We start from the raw sequence: 27,501 nt of genomic DNA, 5'->3' as shown, positions 1-27,501 counted from the left end.
TTGGTTGTTTTTTTCCCTCTCAAAAGGAGGCCGTTCCAAAATAATTTGCTACATCCTGCCCAGCGTGCTAAAAGGAAGTACCCGGTGCAGCTGCACCTTGTTGGTTCTTTCAGAAACAATTTCAATTCCCACTTTCTACTTAACGTCTCACCTTTTATCTGCATCACTCGCCGTTGTTCAGCAGTGGAGGCCAAGCTGTGACCTCCAGCAGAGGCTTCTGTGCCATTTGCTGCTCTTTCGAGCTCCAGAGCTGTGCCAGGCTCTGTGTGGCACGGCATGGGCGCTGGTTGGAGCCCCCCATGGCCCGTCCTGGGGGACTGGTGCAGACAGGACAAATAATTTTATGATTCCACTATGGAAAATAATCACCTCTGCAGTTTCCATACCGCACATAAGGTTTGTGTTTCTTTGTAATAACAGAGGAAGGTGCACCTGAGTTTTGATCAAGGCTTTTCCCTCACTGCCTCTGTGAAAACCAGGAGCTGCTTCAGCTGTCCAAGGCATCCAAAATTTAAGTGTTTTCCTGTAGGTATTTGAAGGACTTCCACAGAAAAATCCACCTTCTGATGACTGGGACCAGGAGAAGGCACAAGGGAAGAGGCTTTTTTTAACCCAAATATGAATTAGAAGCGTTGGGATTTTTTCACCTGTTATGGTTTAGGGGCTGTTTCACCTCCTGACAGGCAGACAGGAGACAGCTTTGGTGCAAAGCAGTCTGAGCAAAACATGGCTTGGTAGAGGTTGGACTAAAATTACCCAAGTGATTGCAGAGTCTGGAGCCACCAGTTTAATTTTTCAGCCCAGACTTTTCTCTGCACTGGCATGCACAGGAAATGCCATGTGATCAGGAGATTGATTGGCAGCTGTGTGGAAGGTTTGTATCTGCCACTAAAAATCATATCAACATATTTTATTAGATCAGGGAGTTTCCAGGCTGGTCTGCCTTAATCAAGAGGAAGGAAGCTGTGACTTCATGTAGAATAGGGAAATTTAACTAAGGAAAAACACAATTATCCTTAAAAACACTAGCAAAGTTCCCACAGTGGAAAAAATAAGTGCTATCATCTCTTCTATTAGGCAAGTAAAGAGGTTGTAAGAGGAAAAAAAAAAAAAAAAAAAAGCATTCATGGAGTCCAAGCCAGGGAACTATTTTTCTTGAGGCAGTTCATGGAGTTAATATACACTGAGAAAAAAAAGCTGCAGCTTTTACAGAACAAAGTGCTGGTGTGATGCGTTAAGGCTGATACACATGGTTTCATTTCCTGGGGAGATGATTACAAGATGAAAGACATACTCCAGAGTAATATTTTTGTTTCACCTGAAACACTGTAAAAACAATGGGTTCTGGAAAAAATCCAAAATAAAGCTGCGGTGGCAACTTCAGACTGAGTCACCACCCAAACAGTGCTTGTGTGTGCTCTATAAAATGATAGAATCACAAAGGGTTTGTGTTGGAAGGATATTAAAGCTCATCCAGTCCCACCCTGTGCCCTGGGCAGGGACACCTTCCACTCTCCCAGGTTGGTCCAAGCCCTGTCCAGCCCAGCCTTGGACACTCCCAGGGATGGGGCAGCCACAGCTTCTCTGTGCCAGAGCCTCCTCACCCTCACAGGGAGGGATTTCTCCCATAAATCCAACAAGAATTCCCCTTTTTCTGTTTCAAACCATTCCCTCTTGTCCTGTCACTCCTGTTCCTGAAGCAGAGCCCCTCTCTGCTTTCTTTTAGGTCCCTTCAGATACTGGATGACTGCTCTGACATGTCCACACAATCTCTCTCCTCCCGGCTGAAAATGCAGAAATAAAAAAGTCAAGAGAGCCAAATAATTAGGGCAAGTTGGAGGGTTTCTGAATCGATCTGTTTTCTCTAGGAGGAAGTTTCAGAAGGAAACCCCCCAAATTCTCCATTTAATCTGCGACTCTGGCATCAAATACAGAGGAGAGAACATAAGTTTTGTCCTGTTGTTAAGCAAAGTTTACCAGGAGCGATCGGAAAAGCACGAGGAATAAAAACCAGAAGCCATTAAAGACAACGGCAGGAAAGGGTGATGTAGCTCAAGTGTTTTACAAGGAGTGGGGTCATAATCGTGAAATCCTCAGCACATGCAAAAAGTCAACTGGGTAACAAAGAAACTTAATCATCTTAATGTGGCATTTTAATGATGCTGCTGATTTGCTGTGCCAATTCAGAGATAATGAGCCCCTAATGCTACAGATGTTCAGCCAGACTAAAGGAAAAAAAAAAAAAAAAAAAAAAAGGAAAAAGGAAAGCTTTTCTTGTATGCCATTTCCTAACTATCCAATTAAACAAATTGTGAAAGCATATAAATAGTTTACCAGGTTTTGACAGCTGTTAATGGGATTCAGATGCCGAGGAACAAGAAGGGAGTCGATATGGGGCATATTGAAGGGTTCTTGTGACTACCTGGGTTTGACAGGTATTAACTGATGATTCATCACCGTTATCCCCACAAAACCCTACAGACACATGCCAGAGCTGCTCCCCTCCCAGAACGAGACTCCTGTACCTAACCCAGCCTGAGGCAGAGAGTGGCGAAGCTGAAAAAGTCAGCGGAGTTTCCAAAGGCAAGACAGACTCCTGCACGTTTGTGAGAAACACCTGAGCAATGGAATCAACGCACTCAGGGCAAAGAGAAGTCATCAATAAAAAATTTCCATATTCCTTAGTGAATAAAGAGAGTAGTACGTCCCATAGTAATTATAAACCAGGGGAAAATAATTAAAATAAACAATGCTATGCCTAAGTTTTTTTCCTCAAACAAGAAGGAAACAATTACATGTATATACTGAGAATTTGGAGACTGTAACTAATGGGGAATTATAAAATGTGAAGTGACAAATAGCAACATGAGATTTTTATCTTTTTTTTAATGAGGCAACACTATCAGAATTAAGACAACTTTTCTCCATGTTTTTTTCTTCTACCCCACTGCAGATATCAATCTAGGGAAGGGAAACAATTTCAAGCCTTTTGGGCCCACCCTGGTTTGTTTTCCCTCTGACTCCAGCCTGGGCTCCCTTTTTCCCAACAGCTTTTATGAGGTCATTGTTTGCCAACAAGGAAAGAGCAATCACCTCACAGCAGAATTAACTTCCAGCCAGACAGCAGAGGCAACCACCCCAGCCAGGACATGGTGACAAGAAATGCCCTTGCAGGATGCAGACACTGGGCCTGTCCCCTTCCTTGGGTCCCTTTTTGTGTCCCAAATATTGCATTTTTAATTGGACATATTGGCTTTGTGTTTATTTTATCTTTGTGGCTTTTAGTATTTTCTTAATACTGTTGTTCAGTAGTCATTTTCATACCAAAAGCCTAGTACTTGTTTTGTTTAAATACTTTATAAAGCAGATATGAGTGGTAATTCCTAATTGACCCAGTGCAGAATGCACCTGGTGGAAATTTCACTTCTAAATATAGGAGAGAAACTTTCATCATTCCCCTTTGTGGAGTGCAGGCTCAATGGTAATGAGTCTCCTTGGTTTTATTGTGACTTGTAACAAAAATAGAAACAAATCAAATTGAAATGCAGCACTGAGAATTGGAAGGAAAATAAAAAAAAATCAGCCAGGCATCATTTTCCAAGTGCTCAGATGTGTATTTTCTACTTCATTAATACCAGTGCCTCTCTATCATTAAAGCATAATGTAATTTATCTAGTTGTATAATTAATTACAAAATAACACCAACCAAACAACACACATTGTTTCTGAGCTCATGTGAGTCAGGAAACTTGAATTATGTAACTGGTTCCCAAAGCATCTTACTTAAAACAATGATTTTTCTTATAAAGTTTAATATTCCTGTGGAAATCTATGATTTCACACACAGTATTTCCCCTCTGTTGTAATTTTCTGTCCAGTCATACTCTAGTGTTTTTCTAGGACTTTCATTCAAAAGGTTTCCAAATTATGTTGAAGTTATACCAACAGAAATAGGGGTAAAAGAGAAATGTTCCCCAAAACTGAGCATCCCCAAAGCTGGAGTAAAACAGAACAAACTGCAACACTGTGCAGGGTTGGGTTTAGAGAAGGAAATGGAATTTAACTTCATTTAACTGCATTTAAATGCTCTTAACCGAAACTACAAACAGAATTTGGGGAAGCAGAATCACCTTCCCTGGGACAAATTGGACTAGGGGCTGGAAAACTATGGCTACTGTATGCTGAAGCTACCATGGGATTTTATTTTGGTTGTTTGATTTTAAAAAGCGGCAATAATTTGCCATTTTTATTCAACTTTCTACACCCCTGGTGCTAGAGGGGAACACAGAGGAAACACCATCCCACATCCTCAGGCCTGCAGGGCCCAGGTTTTCCAACACCTGTCCCAGATGAAATTTGTTTTAATTTTGACACCTGTTAACGTTATCCTTTCAGATTTGAATACCTTTAAAGTCTCCCTCTTACAAAAAAAAACATAGAAAAAATGAAACTGCACAAACTCTTCCCTTCCTTTGCCGTTAAGATACCATCACCCAGAGAAAACATTTCTAAAATTACAATTCCTGAAGTCCAGCAAGGCAGATACAATCACAACCGTTAAATCAGACTTCAATGAGACAGTTAATCAGAGAACATCTGGACCCAACAGTCAGACTGAGAAAGGCCACATGTTAAATTCAGATAATCGCTGGCATTACTTATATCAAGGGACCAATCACTAATGTGACCACTCAGGCACGGTCGACTCTGGTCAACTGCGCTTCAAATGAACTTCAAACCTGAGAAATTCAAAGTATAATTTCGTTTAATCTTTGTAAATTGATCTCCCAGGACCCTTCTTGACAATTCAATATATTCCTGTAAGAAAAATTAAATACTGGGGGAAAATAGGATAGAACAATACGAAGAATGGGGAAATCTGTGATAAATACCTGAAGAATTTTAACACATATAGGCTGAGGTTCAGATGTCCTTGAACACCTTAAACAGTACACTGATTGGACTGAACTATAAAAAAAATTCCAGTAGTAAGTAATCTTGACTTGAAATTTATATTACACCTGTGTCATCTATTTGAGGTTCTTTAATCAAATATCTGTAGTTTACTTTTAGCATAGTCTTGTAGAGAAGCGAGTGCATCCACTCGGTGTTCCCTCAGTAACACTGAGCTCACAGCTCTTTCCCAGCCTAAACGCTCCCAGGACTCTGCGATTCAGACCTGCACAACAAATCCAACCCTCCCTGGAAGACCGGGATTACTCAAAGCTCCCGTGCTGGAGCACCTGCAGCTCCCAGAGCCGCTCCTGGAGGTGGAGCTCCTGCACCAGGAGAGGCAGGAGAGGAGCGCTGCTGGCACTCACGGCAGGTGAGCGCAGCCACACGCTGCTCCGCGGGAGTACAGCGAATTTGCAAAGTTCCTAAGGCTCCTGCAGAGCAGGAGAAGGAACTAAAGCCGGAACGAGAACTGGAGCGAATGCAGCGTGATGGGAGAAGGCGCTGAGGACACGGCAAAGCCTGCCCGGGGAGCCCCAGGTGAAACGGGCACCGAGCATGAGGTGAAAACTCCGCATGGTTCAGTTAAAAGTCAGTCTTCAGTGAGACACAAGAGCCATCAGTTCCAATGCTCGGGGAACTATTTGTAAATATTTTAGCAAAGTTTTGACTTCTGTGGATTTGTTTTCCTTTCCCCATACTTTTCCAGCAGCACAGTGAACCTGTCCCCTCAACCCCCATTTCGTGCCAAATGAGCAACCTGGTTTGGGGGCAAAATGTGACTCATCCCCATTAACTGATTTCCTTTTCACCAATACGTATTTCCAAAAATGGATTATTTCCTACAACAACACGTGATTTGAGTTTCCAGGGCCATTTTCTGCATCACTTATTTTCTGCTGGAGGGAGTGGGGAGGGATCACAACCCATTTGTCTTGGACTAGATTTAATTTCGATGCCAAATGAATAAATATTTATCTCACCTGTAATTTCAGGGAATTATTTTGTATGGATCCAAGATACACATTGTAGAACCAGTGAGAAAAAAAAAAAAAAAAAAAAAAAAGGAGTTTTAAAAGTTATGGAATGAAGCCCATCATCTATTGCATCCATCCTCTTTCCAGCCCTTGTTCTGTCTGAGAGCTTCCACTGGGAGTCAGGATATTTCAAAAGTAAATGCTATTTTCTAATCACTATAATGGGTTAATTAGAATGAGAAATAGCTGCACTTTCTGATTATCTCCAGGCAATCAGAGTATCCGAGTGTCTGTGTCAGTGCTGAGTGCTCAGGATAGTCCGGCTGATGTCAATCATTTACAGGCTGGGTGACACCACCGCCCCGTTGATGTCACCGAGCGTGCCTGGCAGCATTCCTGCCGCTGACGGCACAGTCTGAAGAGTTCAACCAAAGTCAAGAGGATCGTTTGTTGATAAGGGAAACGCAGCTTTCACTCCCAGAAGAGCCCCCAGAGAAGCCTGACCCGTTCAGCACAGGCTCCTTGCTGGGTTTAACACTACAGAAATCCCCTTGCAGTGAACTTCTGCTGATGTTGCGAGATAACCCCGAGTCCCATGAGCGCCGGGGCTCGAGCTGGGCTTGGGAGATGTAATATTCTGATAAAAAACGGCACTTCCTTTCCAGGCAGATAAGCGTGTGTTCTTGCAGCACCGCTGGAACCTCGCTGAGCGCCCCAGCAAGGCTCTGTCACCTCTCCTGCCTCACTCCAGCCTTTCAACCGCCCCCCTCACACACCTCAGTGCAGCAGCAATTAACATCCATAAACCACAAATGTGGCTTTTATCTCTTTTTAGCTCACAACCATGAAAGCTCGCTGACATTCATAACACCCCAAAACTTGTCTGCCTCAACAGCTGAGAGAATTAAGACATAATTAAACATTCGTGCTTGACTTCGACTCCCAGAGGAAAGAGCGCGGCTTTTTAAATTTAATTTTTAAATTAAAGATGCGTCAGCTTTGGCCACCAAAGGTAACAGTGGTGGGGGCACATAAAGAAACAGGGGAAATCAAGCGCTTCCCCCCTGCTCTCATTGCTTGTCTCTTTTCAGACTAGACACAGGAAGCACCATGGGAACGGTGTATTTTTATGGTTGCAGGCAAGCATACACCATGTGCACCACAGCGTGCAGCTTCCAGTCCCTTGAGGCAAGAAAAGGGGGTTTTGTTTCTTTTTTTTTTTTTCCTTCTTCCCCATCAAGCTTTTAATTACCATTTTACTATAGCCTGCTGCCTAATTGTTTGCCCGATACTTAGCACTGATCATCACGGAAGCCTGTTTAACAGGGGGGTGGAATAGGACAAGTGGAGTTGTTTCTGTGGAGTGGCATCTCACCTGTGTCAGGACACACGTGAAAACACCATCATCTGCTGTGTTTGCACAGGCTTAGAGAAGTACAAATACGGAACTGTTTGCTGGAAAAGTGGAATTTTTTAATACCAAATGAGCCCCCGTGATGGTGTTGCAGACCTATACATTAATTTAGTGGTTTTATGAACAGTATGTCAGCTTTTGAAAGGATTCCAGCACCACTTCTAGCATAAAAGGCTCCACCAAATCAAGTCACACAACATCTAGATTTAAGCAGGTCCAGCCTCTGCTCAAAGCCTCGGAATAATTCCCCACAACATACTCACAGTGTCTCCCATGAATAATGCAAGAGTCACAAAAACATGCAGGCCAAGAAACTGGAAGATTCCTACTGACTGCGGACGGCTGACAAGACATAAACAACCCAGACATAATTGTGCTGTAGAAAAACATGTTACAGACATACTAAGGCAGTGGAAAGCAGGTTATCGAAGGCCTGATCTCTCTCCATGAGTCAGTGGCCTCATGTTCCCATGATGGCCTTCAGCAGATGGAACAAACCCCGGGGGCACGGATCATGCGGGGGTTCAGGAGAGAAAAAGGAGAGGTTTCTGTGTCGCAGGCTGTCATCAGCGATGAATTGGGAAGGTGCTGGAGTGGAATTGCTCGCTCACAAACATGATTAACATTTATGAGAACCACATAAACATTTTTTCATTATTTCTATTTAGATTTGATATCGTATCCATGTGCTAAATAAAGAAATGGAGGTGTTTTTTCCTTATTAACCAATAGGTTTTTCAGGTGTAGGCAGGACAAAAAAGCCATTTCCCAAAAGCCATCACCAATACTGATGATATCTCTATTCGGTGATCCTGGAGAATATTATATATTCATTTTTACCAGGGTTAGTGATCCCCAAAAGATAATCCTCCCACCAGGACAGCACTGTGAGAATGTGGTTTCATTTATAGAAGTCAGACAGTAGTTACTGACCCACGAGGTCTGCTCAGGGACTAACAGAGCTGCTGCTATTTTATAGAGGGCATGACATGAAAGCTGAGATTATTTGTGAATTTCAGTCTCCAACAACAATGGAACTGGTGTTGTTGGAAGGAAATTTAAGTGTACCTACTGATCATTGCATGGCCTGGAGTACTAGAACTGCATGCTTAAATATTTAAGATTTATTGTGCTTCCGGTATCAGAATGACTGCAGAGAACAGCGTGTGAAGCACTGAAGCAAACACAATGTATATTTTATTTTGTGTCATTTTACACGGAGATGCTGGAGGTACCTTTTTTGTGCATTTAAAGCTGCTTTCTCCTTCCAGTCGTGGCTTTATTCCTACAGTGAGCAGCAAGGAATGGATCACTGTGGTACTGAAGGTTCACATTCACTTTATAATGAATGAGCTCTAATGGTAAGGGAGGCTGCTGGAGGGGAATGATGTTTTATTGATATTTATAGCATTGTCTTTGAGATGTAAATTTTCAGTGTTTGCATTCCAGAACAAATGGTAAAGAGACTTTTCGAGATCAGCAGCAACGTAAAAAATGAATGGTGAGAGCAGTACCGACACAATCTCTCACGTGTCCAAGTTGCTGCTGACTTAAATGTATGGAAAAGAGGGTGAGAAATGGTGCTGCAGGCACAGGGCAGGCAGAGAACAGGAAAAGGAATTGCTTCATGCCTGGACAATGCATATGAGCAGTATGGACTTGGCTCCTGGAATGAGAAGGTGGGAAGAAACTCCAGCAACTCCTCTCAGTGCTGAGGGGTTTGTGAAACAAACCCTGTCCTGGCTTTCTGCACCCACAGCTCAGTGAGCAGGAGGAGTGAGGGGCTGGGACATTGGGAAAGCGCAGCGAGAAGTGAGGTAGTGAGAGTGGAATTGGTGCAAGGGGTGGACAAACAGCTGGAGCATGGCTGTGAATATTTTATGTCCTGTGGGATCTGAGAGATCAGCTGCCTTGGATGTAGAAAATGCTCAAGTCTTCCATATTCTGTCTATTCTATTAAACTTCTGTATTTAGGGTAAGCAGAGCAGAACTCACCTGCCCAAGGCAGGCTCTATATTGCAGATATTTGTAATGAGCTAATCTCAACTGCAGACTCCTGCTAAGTAGCAGCTGCTCTGGAGACACGTGGCTTTTCATCCTAATCCAAGACACCCAAATTTGGTCAGAAAACCTGTGTGATGTCTCTCCATAAATTGTCCAGAAAGGGCAGACACAAGCAGAGTTCCACATACTGGCACTGTAGATCCTTGAGCGAGATTCATCTCGCCACTCCCTTGAGTGTTTCATGTTTGCTTGCAATTTGTTAACCAATAAAAACATTTGGTCTTTAATAATGCAGACGCATAACCTCTGCAAAATAATCCCATTAATGTTTGAGGGAACAACCAAAGCTACTCGCACAGCCAAAACACATAATTCTTTCGTGATTTACTTGATTCACGTGATACAAACTCTACCTCAAACTCCAACCCGAAGCCACAGGCGTAATTCCCCTTGGGGCTGCTGTGCTGCCATGGAGCCGTGGCACAGAAAGGCCCTGTGAAACTGGTAACACCCTGTGTGCTGACCCCAGGGCACGTGCCCCACATCCTCCACCAGGCACGCTGCTCACTGGTTGTGGCTGAGGCCCTAGCACGGATGAACTCTCCCAGATCATGGGCAGGAACTGTTGTTAATGCTGAGATTTCAGTTTAGGAGCTTCTAGTGCACGGAAGAAACTTGACATCTATGTCATAGACACATGTAAACCCCTGAGCTCTGAGGGCTGTAAGACTGCCAAGTTTCAGGAGCTGCTGCTGTTATCTTCTCTCTGTAAATGAAGAGGGCCTGCTGGTTTTTAAAGGCAGTACATATTCATTTACTATTTTAAATAATCCCTGTTTTCTCTCAGACCTGTAGGAAGCTTATTTTCTTCAACAATAAACATGGAAAATTGACCAACCTTCCTTCCACCCGCAGCATCGCTGCTACAGTTTTAAATTTTACAGGTCTGAGTGATCCTGTGAATTTGAGGTAACTTGTTCTTTCTTTCAAAAAAATTGAATAAATTATCAAGTTATTTTTTAGGTATGAAAGTACTTAGCAGCATTAATAAAAATTGCAGTCCTAACATGGGATTTGCCTATGCAAACTGCTCTTAGGAATTTGTTGCACACACATTGAAGGCTCACCAGATGCACTTGCTCTTTTATCTTCCCATCCATATTTCATAGATGCTGTAAAACTGACCTTGGCAAACTGCACGTGAGGTTCCCTGATGGAAAAGTGTTGCTCCTCTTTAGAGTGTGTTGGAATGCTCCGAATTAATTGTAGTGCTTCTCCTTTTAAAGGCGTTCTCTCACAGCATAATGAGATTAATTAATAGACAAAATACAACCATTATTTATCCAACTCTACTTTACCTCCTGCTTCTTCATTAGACTGATTGTGTTCCTTCATTTCTTCCACATTATCCATGCTTTCCATTTCCTGGGATTTGTTCAGATTACAGTCTGTCAAATCCTCATGTTCTTCTGGGGGAAAAAAAATTAACTATTTATTCTCCAAGAATATTTCCAGGTGATTCCCTCAAAGAAAGCACCTGCACACATCCCTGCTGACGGTACCCACAAAGTTATTTCTACAGATGCACTGGTTGTGTTTTGGGGAATGATTTTAATTCCCAAAATCCTACACAAACTCTCTCACACACCTGGAACCCATTTTCAGCTTTTGCTCAGATCCAAATATTCCAGAGGTTGTTCTAAATGACAGCAGGGATAAAATCCAGTATATCTAACTTTATCACAGGTGCTCTGACAACTTCTGTGAGCAGGGATGGAGCTCCTTGCAGCAAGGCAAAGGAATCACAGCTCCACTTTGTTCTTTTGGGCAAAATATTAATCATTCTGGCCTCAGGCCAGAAGACTGCTCAAGCACATGTAATCAAGGGCTCTTTGAACCCACTTGTACTTCTCTGCTTATTCCACGTGTGTATTTTTAAATATCAACATTATCATGCAGATCAGCATCCCAGAGATCCCAGCCTCTCTCCTCGGAAATAAAGACACTTTTTTTAACTGTAGTGAAATTTATTCGGGTGAAGCGTTTCAAATAGAGCCTCTTTCATTAACCCCATGATGCAGATTAGCTCCATATGATGTGTATTTCTGTAAATTTCAGATCAATATTTCATTAAAAAAAGCCCAGACAGTATTTTCTTTCAAATATTATGAGAATTTTTTAAATTTACAGTAATACTGTGAAATTCCTAGTAAAATTTTTAACTTACTGACAGCTGGATGGCAGCACACCCAATCCTTCTCAAGCTAAATATTACATTGGAGCTGGAAAGAAGCTCGACTTTTTGATTAACAAGAAAGTGAAACACTTGTCAAACCAACTCAGGAGGTTTGTTTTCATATTTTCAGAAAGGCAGTCAACCAAGAGAATTGCATTATTCTTGCTTCCCTAATCAAAACTTCCAGCTTTCTCCTGAAAATATTTCCTTTCCTTCTACACAGTCTTTTTTTCCCCACTTCACTCTAATTTTCCAATGTTATACTGAACTTCCCAGTTTAATTTCATCTCTAAAATTTACTCTTTTTTTGCCTTTAATGCCCCTCTTTGACTCTGTTATTCAGTGTCCCGGGACCCTAAACCAGCTGCAATTCACATCTTTTTCTCCATTAAAATGTAAAATTGTCAAGAGAGGGTGGAAAAGCAGAATTGAGCAGCACAGTACCTGCAGCTATGGGCTGTTCCTGAGGGTTACTGAGGTCCATCCCAGGCTGTGAATCTGCAAAAGACAGAAAAGCAGCCTGAGGTCTCTAACATTTAGAAGAGGTCACGACACAGTTGTTACGATCTTATAAATTCCTGTTTTCTTGGCTGAAAGTAAAATTGAAAAAGAAAACCATCTCAAAGAAATTAAAAGCAAGTTAGTATCTTGCTTCACTTCTTTATATCCTGAGCACCCGTCTGTGCCCAGAAAAGGGATTAAGTATGATTTTCTAACTTCAGAAATTACAGAACAGAGTACCTTATGCTTGTGATTTACTCATCGAGTACTCTGAGCACAGCGCAGCCATAGTAACTCTGTAGGAAGTTAATTTCTCTAAAGCACAAAGATATTTTTACATTCTTTTTCCAATACAGAGGGAAACCCCCATTATCTTCACAAGATCTGCTTGGTTTTCATGGGAATGCAAGTCTAATTCCCAATGAGAAATTCCAAAAGGGATCAAATGCTAGGAATTTTAACAATTTTTCGGAGGACTACCCGTGCAGCCTGGCTTCCCAGCGTGCTGGGGGCTCAGCAGAGCTCTGAAGCCAGCACAAAGCTGCAGGGATTCCCATTGCCCACTCCAGTGCACAAAGTTCAGCTGTTGAGTTGAACTGGAGGCACAGACCTGAGCTGTCCCGTTATGTTTTTACTCAAGGCCTCCCTGCCTTGAGATTTCATTGTTAGGAGGCTGAGTTCTCAACACAGACACAGTCACCTGCTTCCTTCCTCCTTTCTTTCCTGTAGCTTTCCCCCCTTCTTTATTTTTTACATGCCATAACATCTTTTATCAGCTTTGAACGTAAAAAAATAATAATTTCTGGACCGGGAAAATTTCTTCCTGGCAGTTACATAACAGAAACACCCAGGCAGCAGGCATGAGGTGTTAACCACGGGTGACATTTACCCCATAATTATCTGTCTTTACCTCCTCTGCATATGGAACTTTTTTGTGGTCTCTGCAACGTTAAAATATAAAGCTCTGGTAACTCTCCAGCGAGGCAGCATGGTATCAGAAGAGGTACTCCAAAAAAACTGCATGAATAGAGGGGGGGATAATTTGTGCAACAAAATAAAGGCCTTGCATCATAAAGATAGTCACAGAATTAAATGACAAAATGTTCAGATATTTACTGAATTGATATTTTGAAATAAATAAGAAAGGTCACAGAACTGTATTGTTATAGCTTTTAATTTCTCTTTTGCATTTTATTATGCCAGGAAAATTGAGGTAAAAGATGCAAATGGACCAATTTATACAGCAAATAATCATGAGAAAACATCAGTAAATTCTGGGTAAATTAACAAAATTTTCTCTGATATTGATTTTAACTTTACACCGCAATAAGTTGCTCAGAGAAGCTGTAGCTGCCGCATCCCTGGAAGTGTTCAAGGCTGGGCTGGATGGGGCTTGGAGCAGCCTGGGATAGTGGAAGGTGACCTTGCCCATGGCAGGGGGTGGAACTGGCTGAGATTTAATGCTCTTCCATCCCCAGACATTCTGTGATTCCATGAAGCCAGACACTTCAGTTACACAAACCCTTGTAATTCTTCACATAATTAAATGAAATCTCCCTTATTCTGTAACACTTGATTTTGGTTTTAATTGCATTCAGACTCCCTGCACAGTTGCTCCATTTGGGTGATGGGGCTCAAAGCCCCAGGCTGAAGCTCCAAGGTGCCGCTGAAACCTCAGCAGCAATTCTGCATTCCCCTGAGCTCCCAGGAGGTCACGAAAGAAAGAACTGCAACCCCTACATGACGGCTTGAATTCTGATAATTTTACTTATATTCCTGGATAGCTACATATTTTTAGAAACCATTGGATTCCTCAGGTTTCCCTGGCAGCTGCAGGACATCTTGCTGGAGAACAGCTCTGCCCGAACCCCATGAGAGCCGAGCAGGACCTGCTCAGCCCCCTCATCTCCTCCCTGCTGAGATGGAGTCTATGAATTTATTCATATTTTGTTGAACACAACAGTTTCATGCCCATGATGGCTGCTGGGCAGGACAACCCTCTGGAAGAGATAAGAACAACGACACACCATAGAATGTTTCTCTTCTTGTTTGAGAAACGTCCTTGTCTTTGTCTCACTTTCAAGCCTCCAATCTCCTCTCACCAGCACCTGGTTTCTTCACAGCATCAGTCTCCAGGAACTTCTTAGAGCCTTGGTGGTCTCTTAATATTTAACCTCAGGTCTCTTTCCTGATTATCCTTAGCCAGATCCTTCATGGTGACAGGAGAACATGTGGGTGGATTCCACCCCTGATTCTCTACCGATAAGGCCAATTTTTCTACCAAATGTTCAGAAAAACACAAGGCAGGAAATCACTTACAGATCACGTTTGTCTTCCCAAGCTTCAAAGAGCTCCAGTGGCTGGGGTGCATGGGAAGAGAACGCCCGTCTCTGTGTGCTGCAGCCGAGGCACGACGTGCATTTACAAAGCAGAAGTAAAATTCATGTGCTTTCGAAAGCAATCCTTGGCCATCCTGTGTTCTACGCCAATAGGCAAAGGGAGCCAAAATATTCAAATGTCTTGCTAAAAAAGTGCTGCGGTATTTTAGTATGCAACACTATTCATATTTTATCCTGGTATTTGATCAGAACAGCTAACCAGAAATTTAACCCCCTGAAATGGATATTTTTCAAATCACTGATGACCCTAATTCCTTTCTGTCCTTAATACAGAATGGATTATTTATTGAATTATTGTAATTTCACCTATTTCGTCCCAAACTGAAACCAGAATTCTGCCTTTTTCCTGCCAGCTGCACTTTTCAGCCCAACAGCACAGGGAAGGGGACACCTCTGAAAATCCCATCTGTTCTTAGTCCTTCCATCAGAGCATACAGAGTAGGAACAGCCTTATCTGAGGTCAGTGCCTTCACTACGTACAACACTCAGTCTCTTCCACCCCAACAAGTGTTTTACTTTCAACCTACACTGGGGCATTAAGGAGAGAAATTCTAGCTGATGTCTCCACTGCATCCACAGCCTCCATGGCTTTCTGAAGAAGGCACCTGGGCCACATAAACCCTTTATGGGGTCTCTGATTCTTTGCTGCTCTTAAACACCATGCAATGCGTAAAACCTCACGGACATTTTGAAGTGTATGTGTCATTTTGGGAAGAAATCCCAATCAGCAGTGTACAACTAAGGAGATTTTTCTCATATTGGTGCATACAGCCTCCTAAACCCAGCAGAATAATTCAGTGGTTCAGTATAGGATATTCTGAATCATAGAATATCCTGAGTCAGAAGAGACCCACCAGGATCATCAAAGTCCAGCTCCTGATCCAGCCAGTTGATCCCAGCCCAGAACCTGGAGCTGACAGCTCCAGCTGGACAGCTCTCTCTGTAGTCACAAACCCAAACCAGTCATGAAGAGATACAATTCAGTTAACAACAAATTTTCATTCAAACACCCAGCTCCTGCCAGGGCCTGTCTGCTGCTCTGTGTCCCTACCAAACCTCCTCACACTAGGCGTGGAAAATCCAGGTCAGCCGTCTTACCCCTCAAGGCACAGAGATTTTTCCAAGACCCGCGGAAACACTCCTGGAAGTTGCTATATCCAGGGAAAACACATTACAACACTGTTGCACTAACTTCATCCCCAATGCAACAACTGCAGGCACATTAATGGATCCTCATCGTCCTCAAGTACAGACCCCAAACATGAAGGGTCACTTCCGTGTTCACTTTGAGCACACAAGAGCTAACATTAAAGAAAGGACTTCTTAGATAACCTCAGTTATAGTTAACCCTGTTGTTTTCGAATTGCAGACCATTCCAACACACCTCGCAAACTTTCCCAAAAAGACAGCGATCCCAACTCAATCAAGAAAATGAAGTTGCATTTTTAAGTGCCGAAGCGTCCTCAAACCCATCCTTTCAAATTTGTTACTTCTCTCAAACAGCAACATTCTCAATTCAGTCAGATTCAATGACTGATTATTTACGTGTAAACAGTTAGAAAGCCTTCAGCAAAGGAAAATTCATTTTTAAATAGGCACCTACAGCTAAGTTAAAATAATCAAAAGCATCAAGTGATTGAAACAGAGCAGAATCTAAACTGGAGCCTTAAAGCACTGAGTTGAAGCAAGAATCTAAGTTTGAAATAAGAAACCAAGTGATGCTTTGCAAGTCTTCTTTGTCCAGATTGTTAAAAACACCAGAAATATTGCTTTTCTATGACAAGTAATTATTTCAGAACCCAATATTAACTCTCAGATTAGTTTTTACTGGCTCTGAATATTATGGGCAGGTTTTACAGGTTAAAAGAAAGGAGACATCCTTGAATTCGTTAAACTCCAGAACACGAACAGCAGATAAAGCATTGCTCTAAACCCCGGCTTTATCACACGCTTTGTGATATCTCTGAAATTAAACAGAGAAGGGGCAAAAAGCCCCGTGCGGTCCCCGTTTAATTGTTAGACGAGATTCGATTTCTTTTCCAGAGCCTGCGATCTATTTCCAGCAAGCGCTGAAGAAGCGGCTGAAAGCCCCCGGGCGATGGAGCGGCTGCGGGCCCCGGCGGGGCACAGAGGGTCCGGGGGAAGAGCGGGGTCGTGTCTCACCTTCCATGCTCCGTTCGCGGGTCCCAGCTCCACCTGCCCGCTCGGGCTCTGGACTGCCAGCGGAGCGCACCGGCCTCGCCTCCCGCCCGTCACCGTGACATCCGGCTCGGCGCTCGGCGGGCGGAGAGCGGCGCCGGGCGGCGGGGAGAGGAGCCGACCCCGTCCCGCTGCCGGCTCCGGACTCGCCCGCCTCGGAGCCGCTGCCGGTGCCGCTCGCGGGGGACTCCCGCCCCTCCGGAGAGGCAGAGGGGCTGAGGGCACAGCGCCTGTCTTTTGGGGATTGGGGGAGCCCCCCCAGCCGCTTTCGTCCCCAGAATGAGCACGCCCCGGAGTGTGTGTTAAATGGCTGAGATAGCAGTAAGCAGAACTTAGGTTGAGATGGTTTCCTTAAGATAGCAGTGTTGCTGTTTAGCAGAAAATCGAAGTACAAAGTTCTTCAATAAAACAAAACAAAAATGGGTTTCGGAGTCCTCTAGAACAGACTCTGAAAAGAGGCTCATTCCACACCAGGCCTGATCAGGGCTTTGAGAGACGTGACCAGGCACAGAACATCCCTGCTGAGGCAAGGGGTAGCAGCAGGTGACATTTCGAGGTCACTTCAGGCCCAAAACGAGTTAATGAAGTGAGAAGTGAAATTGGGATCTGAGCTCATCACTTGGATCTAAACCCAAAGGCAGCAAGCACGAATTACCATAGATCAGGAGCAGGATAACAACATGGAAACATGATTCTCCTACTCACTTCCTGTGTGGTGCCAACAGCTGCTTCTTGTGCTGATGCTTTTCCATTGCTTGGAGAAATATTCTAGAAATAAAATGTTTTTAAAAAGAAAAAAAGTTGGATAATCAAACAATTCTTGGCTATTCTAGACAATCTCTGTAACCCCCTTCCAGAATAATTTAATAATTAGGCAGGTTTCCTGGTTCTACAAATTTTAAGGAAGCTCTGGGATTGCTGTGTAGCAACCAGAAACCTCTGGTTTCCGTCACAGGATTATCCATGGCCATTTTCTCTTACTGCCAGATTTGTTCTCTGATTTAAATCTCTACTTTCCCTCATGTTTATACCCTCAGCGAAACAATTGTACCTTCGCTCTGTTTTTATTTTAAGGTCACAAATCAAAAAAGCCTGGTTTTCCCAGACTATAAAAATACCCCTGTGCTAATTGTGCCCTCCCCGTTGTGTGATCCCACCTTTTGATAACTCATCTGAAAAATCAGAGACAGAACCTGTGGTCTGCAGCTTCTCTAGAGCCCTGCAACAGGTCCTTCACCTCACTCTGCACTCCTGGAAATCACTCTGCATATTTCCTAGGATAAAATATTCCCCTTTTTAATATATACTCACTGCATGATCAAGTTTACAACTGCAGATTTTTGTCCTCTTCTATTGTTTCCTACTGATACTGTATTAACTAAAAAAGACCCAAACAAACAAACCACAAAACACCCCCAAACAACAAACAAACAAACAAAATCCCAAGAAAACAAACCAACCCCAGTGATCCAGGTTTTAAACACAAATATAAATACCCGAATTCACATTTTGTCCTCTTAAATCCTCCCCACAAAACTTCCTGTTCTTAAAAATAACCCATTGCCCCTCTTCCCCAACACCCCCTCCCACAAGCTTGCAAATCAATTATGACAATTTACCAGTCTGGGACTTAGAAATATTATAGCATTGAAAATAAATGAGTCATTTGGCTAAAGACACTAAGAGTTTATAAAGAACCAAAACTGCAGCCAAAGCTTTATAGTAGAGATACTATTTCATAATAATTAGCAACCTGGGGACTGATGGGCTGTGCAGGATCTGAAAGGAGCTATAAACATCCTTAGGAACTGAGGCTGCTCGGGCTGAAATATGACTCGTTTATAGCAGACACGTTACAAACTGAATCATTTTGCCTGCACAGTGTCAGCATGAAATGTTCACTTTGAGTAAAACTGAAAACATTCAGCACATGGGAACGGGGGATCGTCTGAGGTGGTCCCACTTCTGACCTGCTCAGCAGCTCAAGGACATTAAAAATGAAAACCCTGACACAGTTCTTACACCTTAAGCAACCATTTGAATTAATGTGTTGGTCGAAGGAAGACGAAATCTTGGGTAAAACTGTTTTCCATCAGTAATGTGATACCCCCATTTTCACACTTTTATTTTTGCATTTTTACCAAATTTTTCTTTATTAAAGGAAACTCATAACTTAAGTGCTCTTTTTACATAGAAGTGTTAAAACTTTCACAGCTCTCTATAAAAATAACTCTTATGCCTGTGTTGGTTGGTTCCATATTTGTTATGCAAATATGGTGACATCATTTTTGGACCCTAGCATGGTCTGGAGTGATAAATATTATCTAGGTAGTAGGATAAATACTATTTTGCTAATTTCCAGAAGCTTGGCCACTGTTCTGGTCTTGAGTGTCTCGGAGTGTGCTCTGTGGTCAAATGCAAGGACCCTCCTTTCTCAGTCAGCAGCTTCCTGAGTGTTTTTGTATCACCAGCTCTAGAAACAAAATAGTTACACGTTTAAAAGTTTCAAAGACATAACAATTCTTCCAAAACATGAAACTGACTTGAAAGTTACTTGCAGTGATACTGTGGCATTTGGCTTAATTTTCGAGCCAACACTATTTCGCTGGCACGCACTTTCAGTGACAGCAAGTGGCAGAATCATGGAATGCCAGAGGAGTTTGGGTTGGAAAAGACTTTAAAAACCATCTAGTTCCAGCCCTGCCATGGCGGGAACACCTCCCACCGTCCCAGGTTGCTCCAGGCCCCATCCAGCCTGGTCTTGGACACTTCCAGGGACAACTTCCCTGGTAAATCCATGCCTGGGCCTCACCACCCTCAACAGAGCAGATCTTCTTCCCAATATCGAATTTGAAACTTCTGTTTTTAGCTGAAGCTATTCCCCTTGTCTTATTACTCCAGACCCTTGTCCAAAATCCCTTTCCAGCTCTCTTGGAGCCCTTTTAGTTACGGAAAGGCGCTTTTTTTGCTTTTACGTGGAAAAATATGTGTCGTGTAATGACTTTCTCCAGAAACCTGCAGCTGGAGAACACCCAGCACGCACAGCCCCTCAGGAGGAAAAGCCACAGGATGTGCCCAGCTCTTACTTTCAGTCTTTCTCACAGCAAGTGAGAGAAACACAGAATCACGGAATGGTTTGGGTTGAAAGGGGCCTTAAAGCCCATCCATTTCCCCTCCCCCTCTCCCCTGCCATGGGCAGGGGTGCCTTCCACAAAGCTGTGATGGAGCCTCTTCCCCACTTGTCCCCCTGTACTTCCCTCTCCTTGTCCCACAGCCGGAAAAACCACTTTAGAGTCAAAAACACAGCTCACTGCGCACTGTGGAGGAGCGATGCGGGGCTGAAGTGTGACAACGGGCGCGGAGGAGGCGGCGGGGGCCGTCCTTCGCTGCCAAACGCCTTAGGGGCCTGAAAGCGAGAAAACAAACATAAAAACACTCCCCACAACAAAATACTGCTTTAAAAGCTCAGCTGAGCGCTGGAGAGGAAGCAGAATGTTTTTAAAAAACAGTGTTAAAAGTACCGGGTGTGGGCTAGGGAGCGGAGAAGGAGCGAGGGACTCCTCACCCTTCCCGCCCTCAGCCCTGAGGGGATGAAAAAGGGCGGGAAGAGCGGTGCGCGCGCGGGGATGGAGGCGGGGGCCGTTAGCGCCCCCTCGCGCCCGCCGCGGCCGTTGTGAGGGGCGGCGGGAGCATGGCGGGGGGCGGCGGGCGGCACCGCTGCCCCCCGGGCGCTCTCCTGGTCGTGGCGGCCGTGGTGGTGGCGGCGGCGGGATGGGGTGAGCGGGGTTAAGGGTGGGAAGGAGCTGCAGGGCTGTGTCAAGATGTCAGGTCGGTACGCTCAGAGGGCGGTAGAGGGGATCGGAGCCCGGCAGCGGGTCTCTGCTGAGTTGGGGAGAGGGGAATACAAATAGAACCTTCCCTCAGGGTGGCAAATTGAAGCCCTGTTAGAGGGGACAGAGTGAGCTCCGGTGACACCCCATTGGTGGGTACCGCTCCACTGTAGGGGACAAATGTCCCAAAAAAACCTTCCCTCAGAGTGGGAGAGGAAGCCCCTCAAGAGGGGACGGGTGGGCTCCATTGACACCCCATTGGTGGGCACCACTTCACTGTAGGGGACAGATGTCCCCATAGAAAATTCCCTCAGGGTGGGAGATGAAGCCCCTTAAAAGGGGACAGGGAGCTACAGCCCCTTTAGGGGGGTTGTCATAGGTTCCAGTGACACCCCACTGTCCCCCAGGCTCAACCCTGGATCACAGCATCAGGTAGGACCACCTCAGGGTGCCCATGGCCTGAAAAAGAACCCATATTTCCAATAATTTTCACCTCTCCTGGTGATTCTCGTCACAGAAACCTTCGTGCCCGACACCAGTCTGATGTTTTCCAGAAGGGAAAGGATTGAGAGATCCCTACCCTGTGTCATCTCAGGGTCACACTACAGAGCCTTCACCTTATAGTCAGATTTTATAACTATAGTGGCTTTTTGTAAATAGGAAGGCTCATCTGGTCGGGAATCTGGTACATCCAGGCAGGTTTGCAACATGGACACTCAAAAAACTTAGAAGTGACAGGTCAAAAACATGGACTCTTGATTGTTGCTAAGAAAAAAATGTAGGGAAAAAGGAAAAGTAAGACAAAAACAAAACAAGGCAAATCCCAGGGTGAAATAAAGGATTAACAGTCAGACATTTAGACTGATCTCTAATATTCCAATTACTTTTCCCTACAGTGAGAGCAGAACTGAAGGAAGAACAATCTGTTGATTTAATTGGAAAGAATGAAGTTTATGGTGACACCAGGCATGAAGGTAAATTTGTCATTTTTTCTATCTATATCTAGTTTTTACTGGAATTGGGGGTTTTAAGCCCAGGGATCATTTTAAGCACCAGTGCACATGGAACCCCGTGTGCACAGGAACAAGAAAAACGGGGATGGAAATATATTTGTCCCACTGTGCTGCTGGAAGCACTGATGAAAAACTAACATCTAAATGAGGGTTTCAGTGAAAAATCTGGTACTTTTTTTTTTTTATGCCTGCACCACAATTTGTGTGTGGGACACGAATGTCTCCCTCTAACAGTCAGCACCAGCCACACTGTGGACAGTTCCAGGATATTAATTAAGAACCAAGGGAGATTAATCTTTAATATTACACTTTGCAAGTCCAAAACTGAAAAATACATTTTAAACACTTTTTTTTTTTTTTTTTTTTGTGATTTCATCGAATATCAGAATTTTACATAATTCACCTGCTTCTGTATTTGCAGTGAATGTGTACGTTAAGGTGTTCACAAACAGCCCGTTCCTGGTCTGCATGGATTTGGCTCTTTCTCAAGAAAGAATAATAGATCCCAACTATTTCTGGACTGGTCCAGATGGAAGAGATTTACGAGGTTAGTTCAGATCAAAAGTATCTTGAATCTTCCTTATTTCTGTTCACATCCCTCAGCGGTTCCTTAGCCCTTTGCCAGATATTTCCACAAGTTCCAACATTAAACTCCATTTCTCTTCTCCCTCTAAAAGTTCCAAATACTTGAGCTAAAAGGAAAATGGTAGTAAATCCTAAAAGTCGTAAATTTTAGATAAATTTCAGTCTAACACAAATCAGTGCCATTACGCACAGGAGCAAGATTTTGTCTTCAAATGCATCAGAAAGAGAACATTTCTGGTAATCCAATATTTCTATTTTAGGGCAAGGATACGTGAATCTGACAGAGACAGGGAAGCTGATGCTGATGGGTTTCAGGGTGGCAATGTCCGGTGCCTACATTTGTACTCTGTCCCACAAAGTCATTGAAACTACAACACAGGAAGAAACAGAAATTGTTGAGGCCTATAAATTCATGGTTTATGGTAAGAATGTTAAGTTAAAAGTAAGTACGTGGCCTTTGCAAATTGGTAGATTTGTGAACTCTGTGTTTATTGCAAGGCCTGATTTAAAAAACACAAAAATAATTAGTTAAAATGCTATCTCAGAATAGAAATTATTATTTTTTTTACTTACACACACACACATGCACCCTCTCACAGTTTTGGGAAAAGTTTAATATTACTGTTCCCAAATATAGCAATAAAATAATCTCTAACCTTAGGTACAGAATTAACTTCAAGAATTCCAGAGTTATCCAAGAATTTTACTCCAGCCCCTTCCACCTCTTGTAACCACTCTTCACCAACATCTCTTCCCACCCACAACATAACAACCCAAAGATGCATGAGAATCACTAACTCTTAAAATAATAATAAAATTACTGCTACACCATAATTGCACAGAATTGGCACCAATCCGTTTCAGACACACAACTTTGCAGACATGCTGGTTCTGTGCCATTTTACTATTTACCACCTTTATTTTTCTTTTTATTATTTGGGAACAGAGTCTCCAGTAAGTACACAGACTCCTGTATGCTTCAAACTAAAATGTCCCTTACTGCTGAGGCGGCTCTGTCAATGACATAATTTGTGTTGTGACATAATTAATGACTGTGCTTTGATTATTTATTTCCTTTGGAATAAAAGCCCGTATTTCAGCTACAAAGAACTGATAACCTGTCTAAGATTCCATCTGTGATTACACCCCAGACTCACACCCAAGCTCTTTCCTCCCAGCCTACAGGGAAGCTGACCACGCCTATCAGATGTCTGTTCGCTTTACCACAACGCGTTGCGGGCTGAAAACCAACGGCTTGTTCGTCGAGAAATTGAACAAAATCCTCAACAGCACCATCTCCCACCTGACCTGCCACATCACGGCGTCGTCCTACAAGTGCTACTCAATCAGGACACCAAAGAACGGCCTCCAGTACGAGCTGTTTGTTAATTTTCTAGGTAACCGATTCCAGTGCTTGTTTGGGAGGGATCGTTTATTGTTATAAACGACTTGTGCGTGCTACAAACAGCGTCTGAAAAACAGCAGAGTCAAGAGCATCTCCGAAAGTTGTTCCGGGTTTTTTGAGGTTTTTTGAGTCCCTGTATTTTTTTTTGTTGCCCACAGATGGAGCTAAAACGCAGTTTTCATGTTGAATTTAGCGTTCAACTTTTTAAAATCCTAGCGAGAGCAGTTATCACCAAGGTTAGAGAGAGGAATGTCGGAAGGAGACAGCCCATAATATGCCCTGATGTCATAGCTAGGTTTTCAGTATTTGATTTTTAGTGAATCTGGGACCGCTCTGGTTTTAGAATTACGGAATGGTTTAGGTAGGAAGGGACCTCAAAGCTCTTTCAGTTCCCCCTCTGCCATAGGCAAGGACATCTCCCTCTAGACCAAGTGGAAAGTCCCATCCAACCCAGCCTCGAAGTTTTTGCTTGATTCTAGGAAACTGCACAGAGCTAGAGCAAGAGCCTCACAGCTCCCTCGTGACAATACTGAGGTGGTTTAACCTCACAAAAAAAGTTCAATTAGCCCTGATGCCACCTTGAGTTAGAGATGGTTTATCACCGAGGGAAGGAAGTTATTCTTTAATTCTCGGACTACATTTGCTCCTGTATCTGTTCTCACCACACACCAAGAGGGAACATCCTACAGACTATGGAACACTTTTGTGGATATTTCCCTCCAAGTAAAATCAAGAAAATTTCACGACATAAACATAAAACTTCAGACCTTTTAGGACCCTGAGGCTGCTATGTGAGACATTAGTTCCATTCCCTCAGCTTAGGATATTTCCCCCCTCTCCCCACAATTTTATACTGGTTGACCTCCGCCTCTTACTACACAAAGGAAGGATAGAAACCACGAGGACCTAATCTATTTTTCCCCTTTTTCATAGATCTTTTTTTCCTCTATCCACAGTCAATCCATTTGGACCAGGATGGGAAGAAGTTTGCTACAAGATCCCTTATGACTGTGAAGATGTGACAAACAGGAGAGTCCGACAGGTTCTGTGTCAGTCTCTGCCTCTTGCTCGTGTTTTCCCTGCCTCTTTAACACCCACCTCTGCCTTAGCTCCTGCAGATATGATGGTAGTGATCCATCTTTACCCAGGCTTTGTGGGATTAATATTGTAAATGATGATTCATGGATTTAAAATAATTCCATTCAGGAAGAAAAATGGGTTTAGGAGTCAAATTGATTCAAATAGCTTTAAAAAAAACTGTTTAAAAAAAAAAAAAATCAGGCTCATTACTTGCTTTGTATTTGCTTCTAATAATAAAGAAGGATAAACATTATTATTTATATTGAAATTCCAGTCCTCTAAATGAAATTTTTAATTTATGATTTGGTCCATGGAATGCAATTTAAAGTAAGTCTGCTGTAGCCAATTTCTAAAATCTGTTCTCCCTGCCTTCTAAATATCCTGGGACCAGCTCACATCCTAGGTCTGATTCCAGGCCCCTTGAAGCCAGGGAAGACTTCCAGTTAAGGTGACAAGCCAGTGTGTGACAATCAGGACTAGAAAATATCTCCTGATATTTTTAAATCAACCGACTATATTTTTATTCTCCCAATACTTCTGAACTTTAGGCAGCAGAGCGAATTGGAAAGTTTTTCCACCAGCTGAGGAACGTTTTGAAGAACGATTTTCACATCGTTCCTACAATTCAGTACGTGGACAACAGCTTCTCCATGACTCCCATCGACAGCTGTCGGCCAGGTTTTGGGAAAAACCACCACACCCACCAGAACTGCGCCAGCTGCTGTGGTAAATATAAACCACATCCATTTAAATATAGCTCGTTGATTTAAATATAGCTGATTAGCGCGGGGCACAGAGCTCTGGGGAGGATTAGGGAAATATTGGGGTCAAAAGCAGGGATATTTCTGTTCATCCTTTGGGAAGACATTCGCATGGTAGATTTAAAGTAATGACAGGAAATGAGGCAGTGGAGCGTGTCAGTGCCCTCACAGGTGTAGCTGCATTTCCAAGCAAAGTAAAAGCAGGGCAGTGGGTTTTTATCCTTCCAGATCACTGATGAGTGACAACCCTCAGGATCCAGAGCCCGTAAGAAGCAATTCCCTTCATGGAAGTCCTGCCAGAAAATCCTCTGCTGATTTTTCAAGTTCTTTTGCAGCACCTGCTGCACGTGCTGGAGTTGGGGGGCATTTAGCCAGAGGCTCAGGGAGCTCTGGAAGGGCGCTGGGAAGGCTCATGGGGGTGTTCAAGGCCCCCCCTGAGATGGGGGGAAACCAGCTGGAACCCCAACTCTGTTCTCTTCACAGTGGTTTGTGGTCCTGGAACTTACAGTCCCAACAATGAGGTGACGTGTCGGACCTGTGCCAGTCCTGGAGCCAGAATGTACGGAGCAAAATCCTGCTATTAAACTGGCAGAGACTGGAAAACCAAAGAGCAGCTGTGAAAGAATTCCTGGTGTTGTGGTGTTCTTTTCATTTTAGCTGCCAGTCCTGGAATCCTCCGTTCCATTTGGAACAAAACATCCTCATTCATATACCCCTAGGTTTCCTGTATTCAGGGAGTCCTTACACTGGAAAAAGCACTGCTTAGAACAGAAGTGTTCGTGCAAGGAAAAGTAATTAAATGGGAAAAAAAGGAAGTTTGTCACGTGGCTTAGTGCAGAGTCTGTTTCTTGGTGGTGACACCAGACACGCCACAGCTTTGTGCTGCTCAGAGAACACAAAGGAGCTGCAAACAATTCCAGGCAGGATGGCAGGTGGCTGTGGTGGAGTTATGTGCCAGACTGGCATATGCCAAAATCTCTGTGAGGAATTTCTAGCGGATAATAACAGAAGCATTTGATCTTTGAGATTTAAAAGCATTACGTTGTTATCGTCCCCCCCCACCCCCTTTTTTTTTTTCTTTTTTTTTTCCCCCACATTTCTTTCACTGTTTCTAAAATGTTCCAGCCTGGACATGAGGAGAAAGGAAAATCAGGTCTCCAAGACAAAAGAGAGGGTGAGTAACAGATTACACAGCCCATCATTCAGGAGGATTAAGGACCCAGGTTATGGTTCTCTCCTTGTCCCCAGAATAAAGAGGGAACATTCCAGAGGGAAGCAGAGAGTGTGCAGAGCCTCTTCCACCTCCCTGTGCTGCATCTTCCCCTTCAGCTGCACCAAACCCTCGCGCAGGGCCCGGCTGGCCCCAGGTGCTGCAGGAACAGACGATCCTCTTACACCAGCTGTGAATTCCTGACGAGTCCACCGGATGATACAAATTGCCAAAGCACTGAGCTAATGGGAACGTTTTCTTCCCAGAGAAACCTCACCCCAACCCGCTTCGGAAGGCTGGCTGCTGGATCTGCAGCGATCCATCACTCTGCACGCAGAGTGAGTAAAGATTGTTTGACCACTACCGAGAACTCGTGTGTGACTCCAACTGCTCCCCAGCCCCAGCTGAGCCTCCCATGGCACAGCTCCTGGAACATGGGCTTTCAGAGCTTCTTTCTGAGCTGTTCCCTCTGGGAGTTTCTACCTTCCAGATTCACTTTGTTGAAACATCAGAGGGCTCCATTTCTATGCACACACACTGAGCTGTGGAAAGCAGTGCCCAGCTTTCCTCCTTTTTTTTTCCACAAAGGAAAAAAAACTAAGTCAAGCAAAAGGAGCATCTCCCACTCAACATACCCAACTTCTTACAACATCTCGAAATTCCTTGGTGGGTATTCATCCAAAAATCGACCCAATTCAACCCAGTTTAACTTATCCATAGTGACAGGAACACAGCAGGAGATGGCACGGGCACAGACCCCGCTCCGAGCTCTTCAGAGTCATTACTTATTAAATACTGAGGAATAAAGTGTGCTGTAATGAGCATTTCCACTGCCCTTGGGCTGATTATCCTTGCTGCCAACTGGACACTGTGCACGGCTCCGGCTGAGACAGATGAAGCAGCCGGGCTCGGCGGTGCTGCCTGGTTCTCTTGG

At 43.7% G+C, this 27,501-nt stretch overlaps 2 protein-coding genes across 8 annotated transcripts in view; one reads left to right on the top strand and one right to left on the bottom strand.

Moving 5' to 3' along the window:
* IKZF3 (IKAROS family zinc finger 3) overlaps positions 1-27,501 on the bottom strand; it is a 53,726-nt gene that overhangs the window by 17,771 nt on the left and 8,454 nt on the right. For 3 of the 7 annotated variants that reach the window (XM_040087254.1, XM_040087253.2, XM_040087259.2), the window contains 3 exons: positions 17,389-17,451; positions 12,029-12,082; positions 10,707-10,817 (listed from right to left, as the gene is read on the bottom strand). In XM_040087254.1, coding sequence (XP_039943188.1) covers positions 10,707-10,817; positions 12,029-12,082; positions 17,389-17,451 — 228 coding nt within the window. The other 4 variants (XM_040087255.2, XM_040087258.1, XM_040087256.2 and 1 more) reach the window with 4 other exon arrangements.
* ZPBP2 (zona pellucida binding protein 2) lies at positions 20,375-25,941 on the top strand. Its single transcript, XM_040087261.1, has 8 exons — positions 20,375-20,459; positions 21,410-21,487; positions 21,948-22,073; positions 22,372-22,533; positions 23,290-23,508; positions 24,473-24,558; positions 25,145-25,322; positions 25,841-25,941. Exons 1-8 carry the CDS (start codon positions 20,375-20,377, stop codon positions 25,939-25,941), a joined length of 1,035 nt encoding a protein of 344 aa, XP_039943195.1.

This window comes from Hirundo rustica, chromosome 27 (assembly GCF_015227805.2).
Source record: "Hirundo rustica isolate bHirRus1 chromosome 27, bHirRus1.pri.v3, whole genome shotgun sequence".
In the NCBI taxonomy this organism is placed as follows: Eukaryota; Metazoa; Chordata; class Aves; order Passeriformes; family Hirundinidae; genus Hirundo; species Hirundo rustica.
The sequence above is the reverse complement of the archived record's forward strand: the minus strand, read 5'-3'. Positions and strand labels throughout refer to the sequence as shown.

Coding starts and splice junctions, on each gene's coding strand:
- ZPBP2 (XM_040087261.1), top strand. CDS start 20,375: ATGGCGGGGGGCGGCGGGCGGCACCGCTGCCCCCCGGGCGCTCTCCTG. Junction 24,559..25,144: donor CAAACAGGAGAGTCCGACAG/GTTCTGTGTCAG, acceptor TCTGAACTTTAG/GCAGCAGAGCGAATTGGAAA. Junction 25,323..25,840: donor GAACTGCGCCAGCTGCTGTG/GTAAATATAAAC, acceptor TTCTCTTCACAG/TGGTTTGTGGTCCTGGAACT.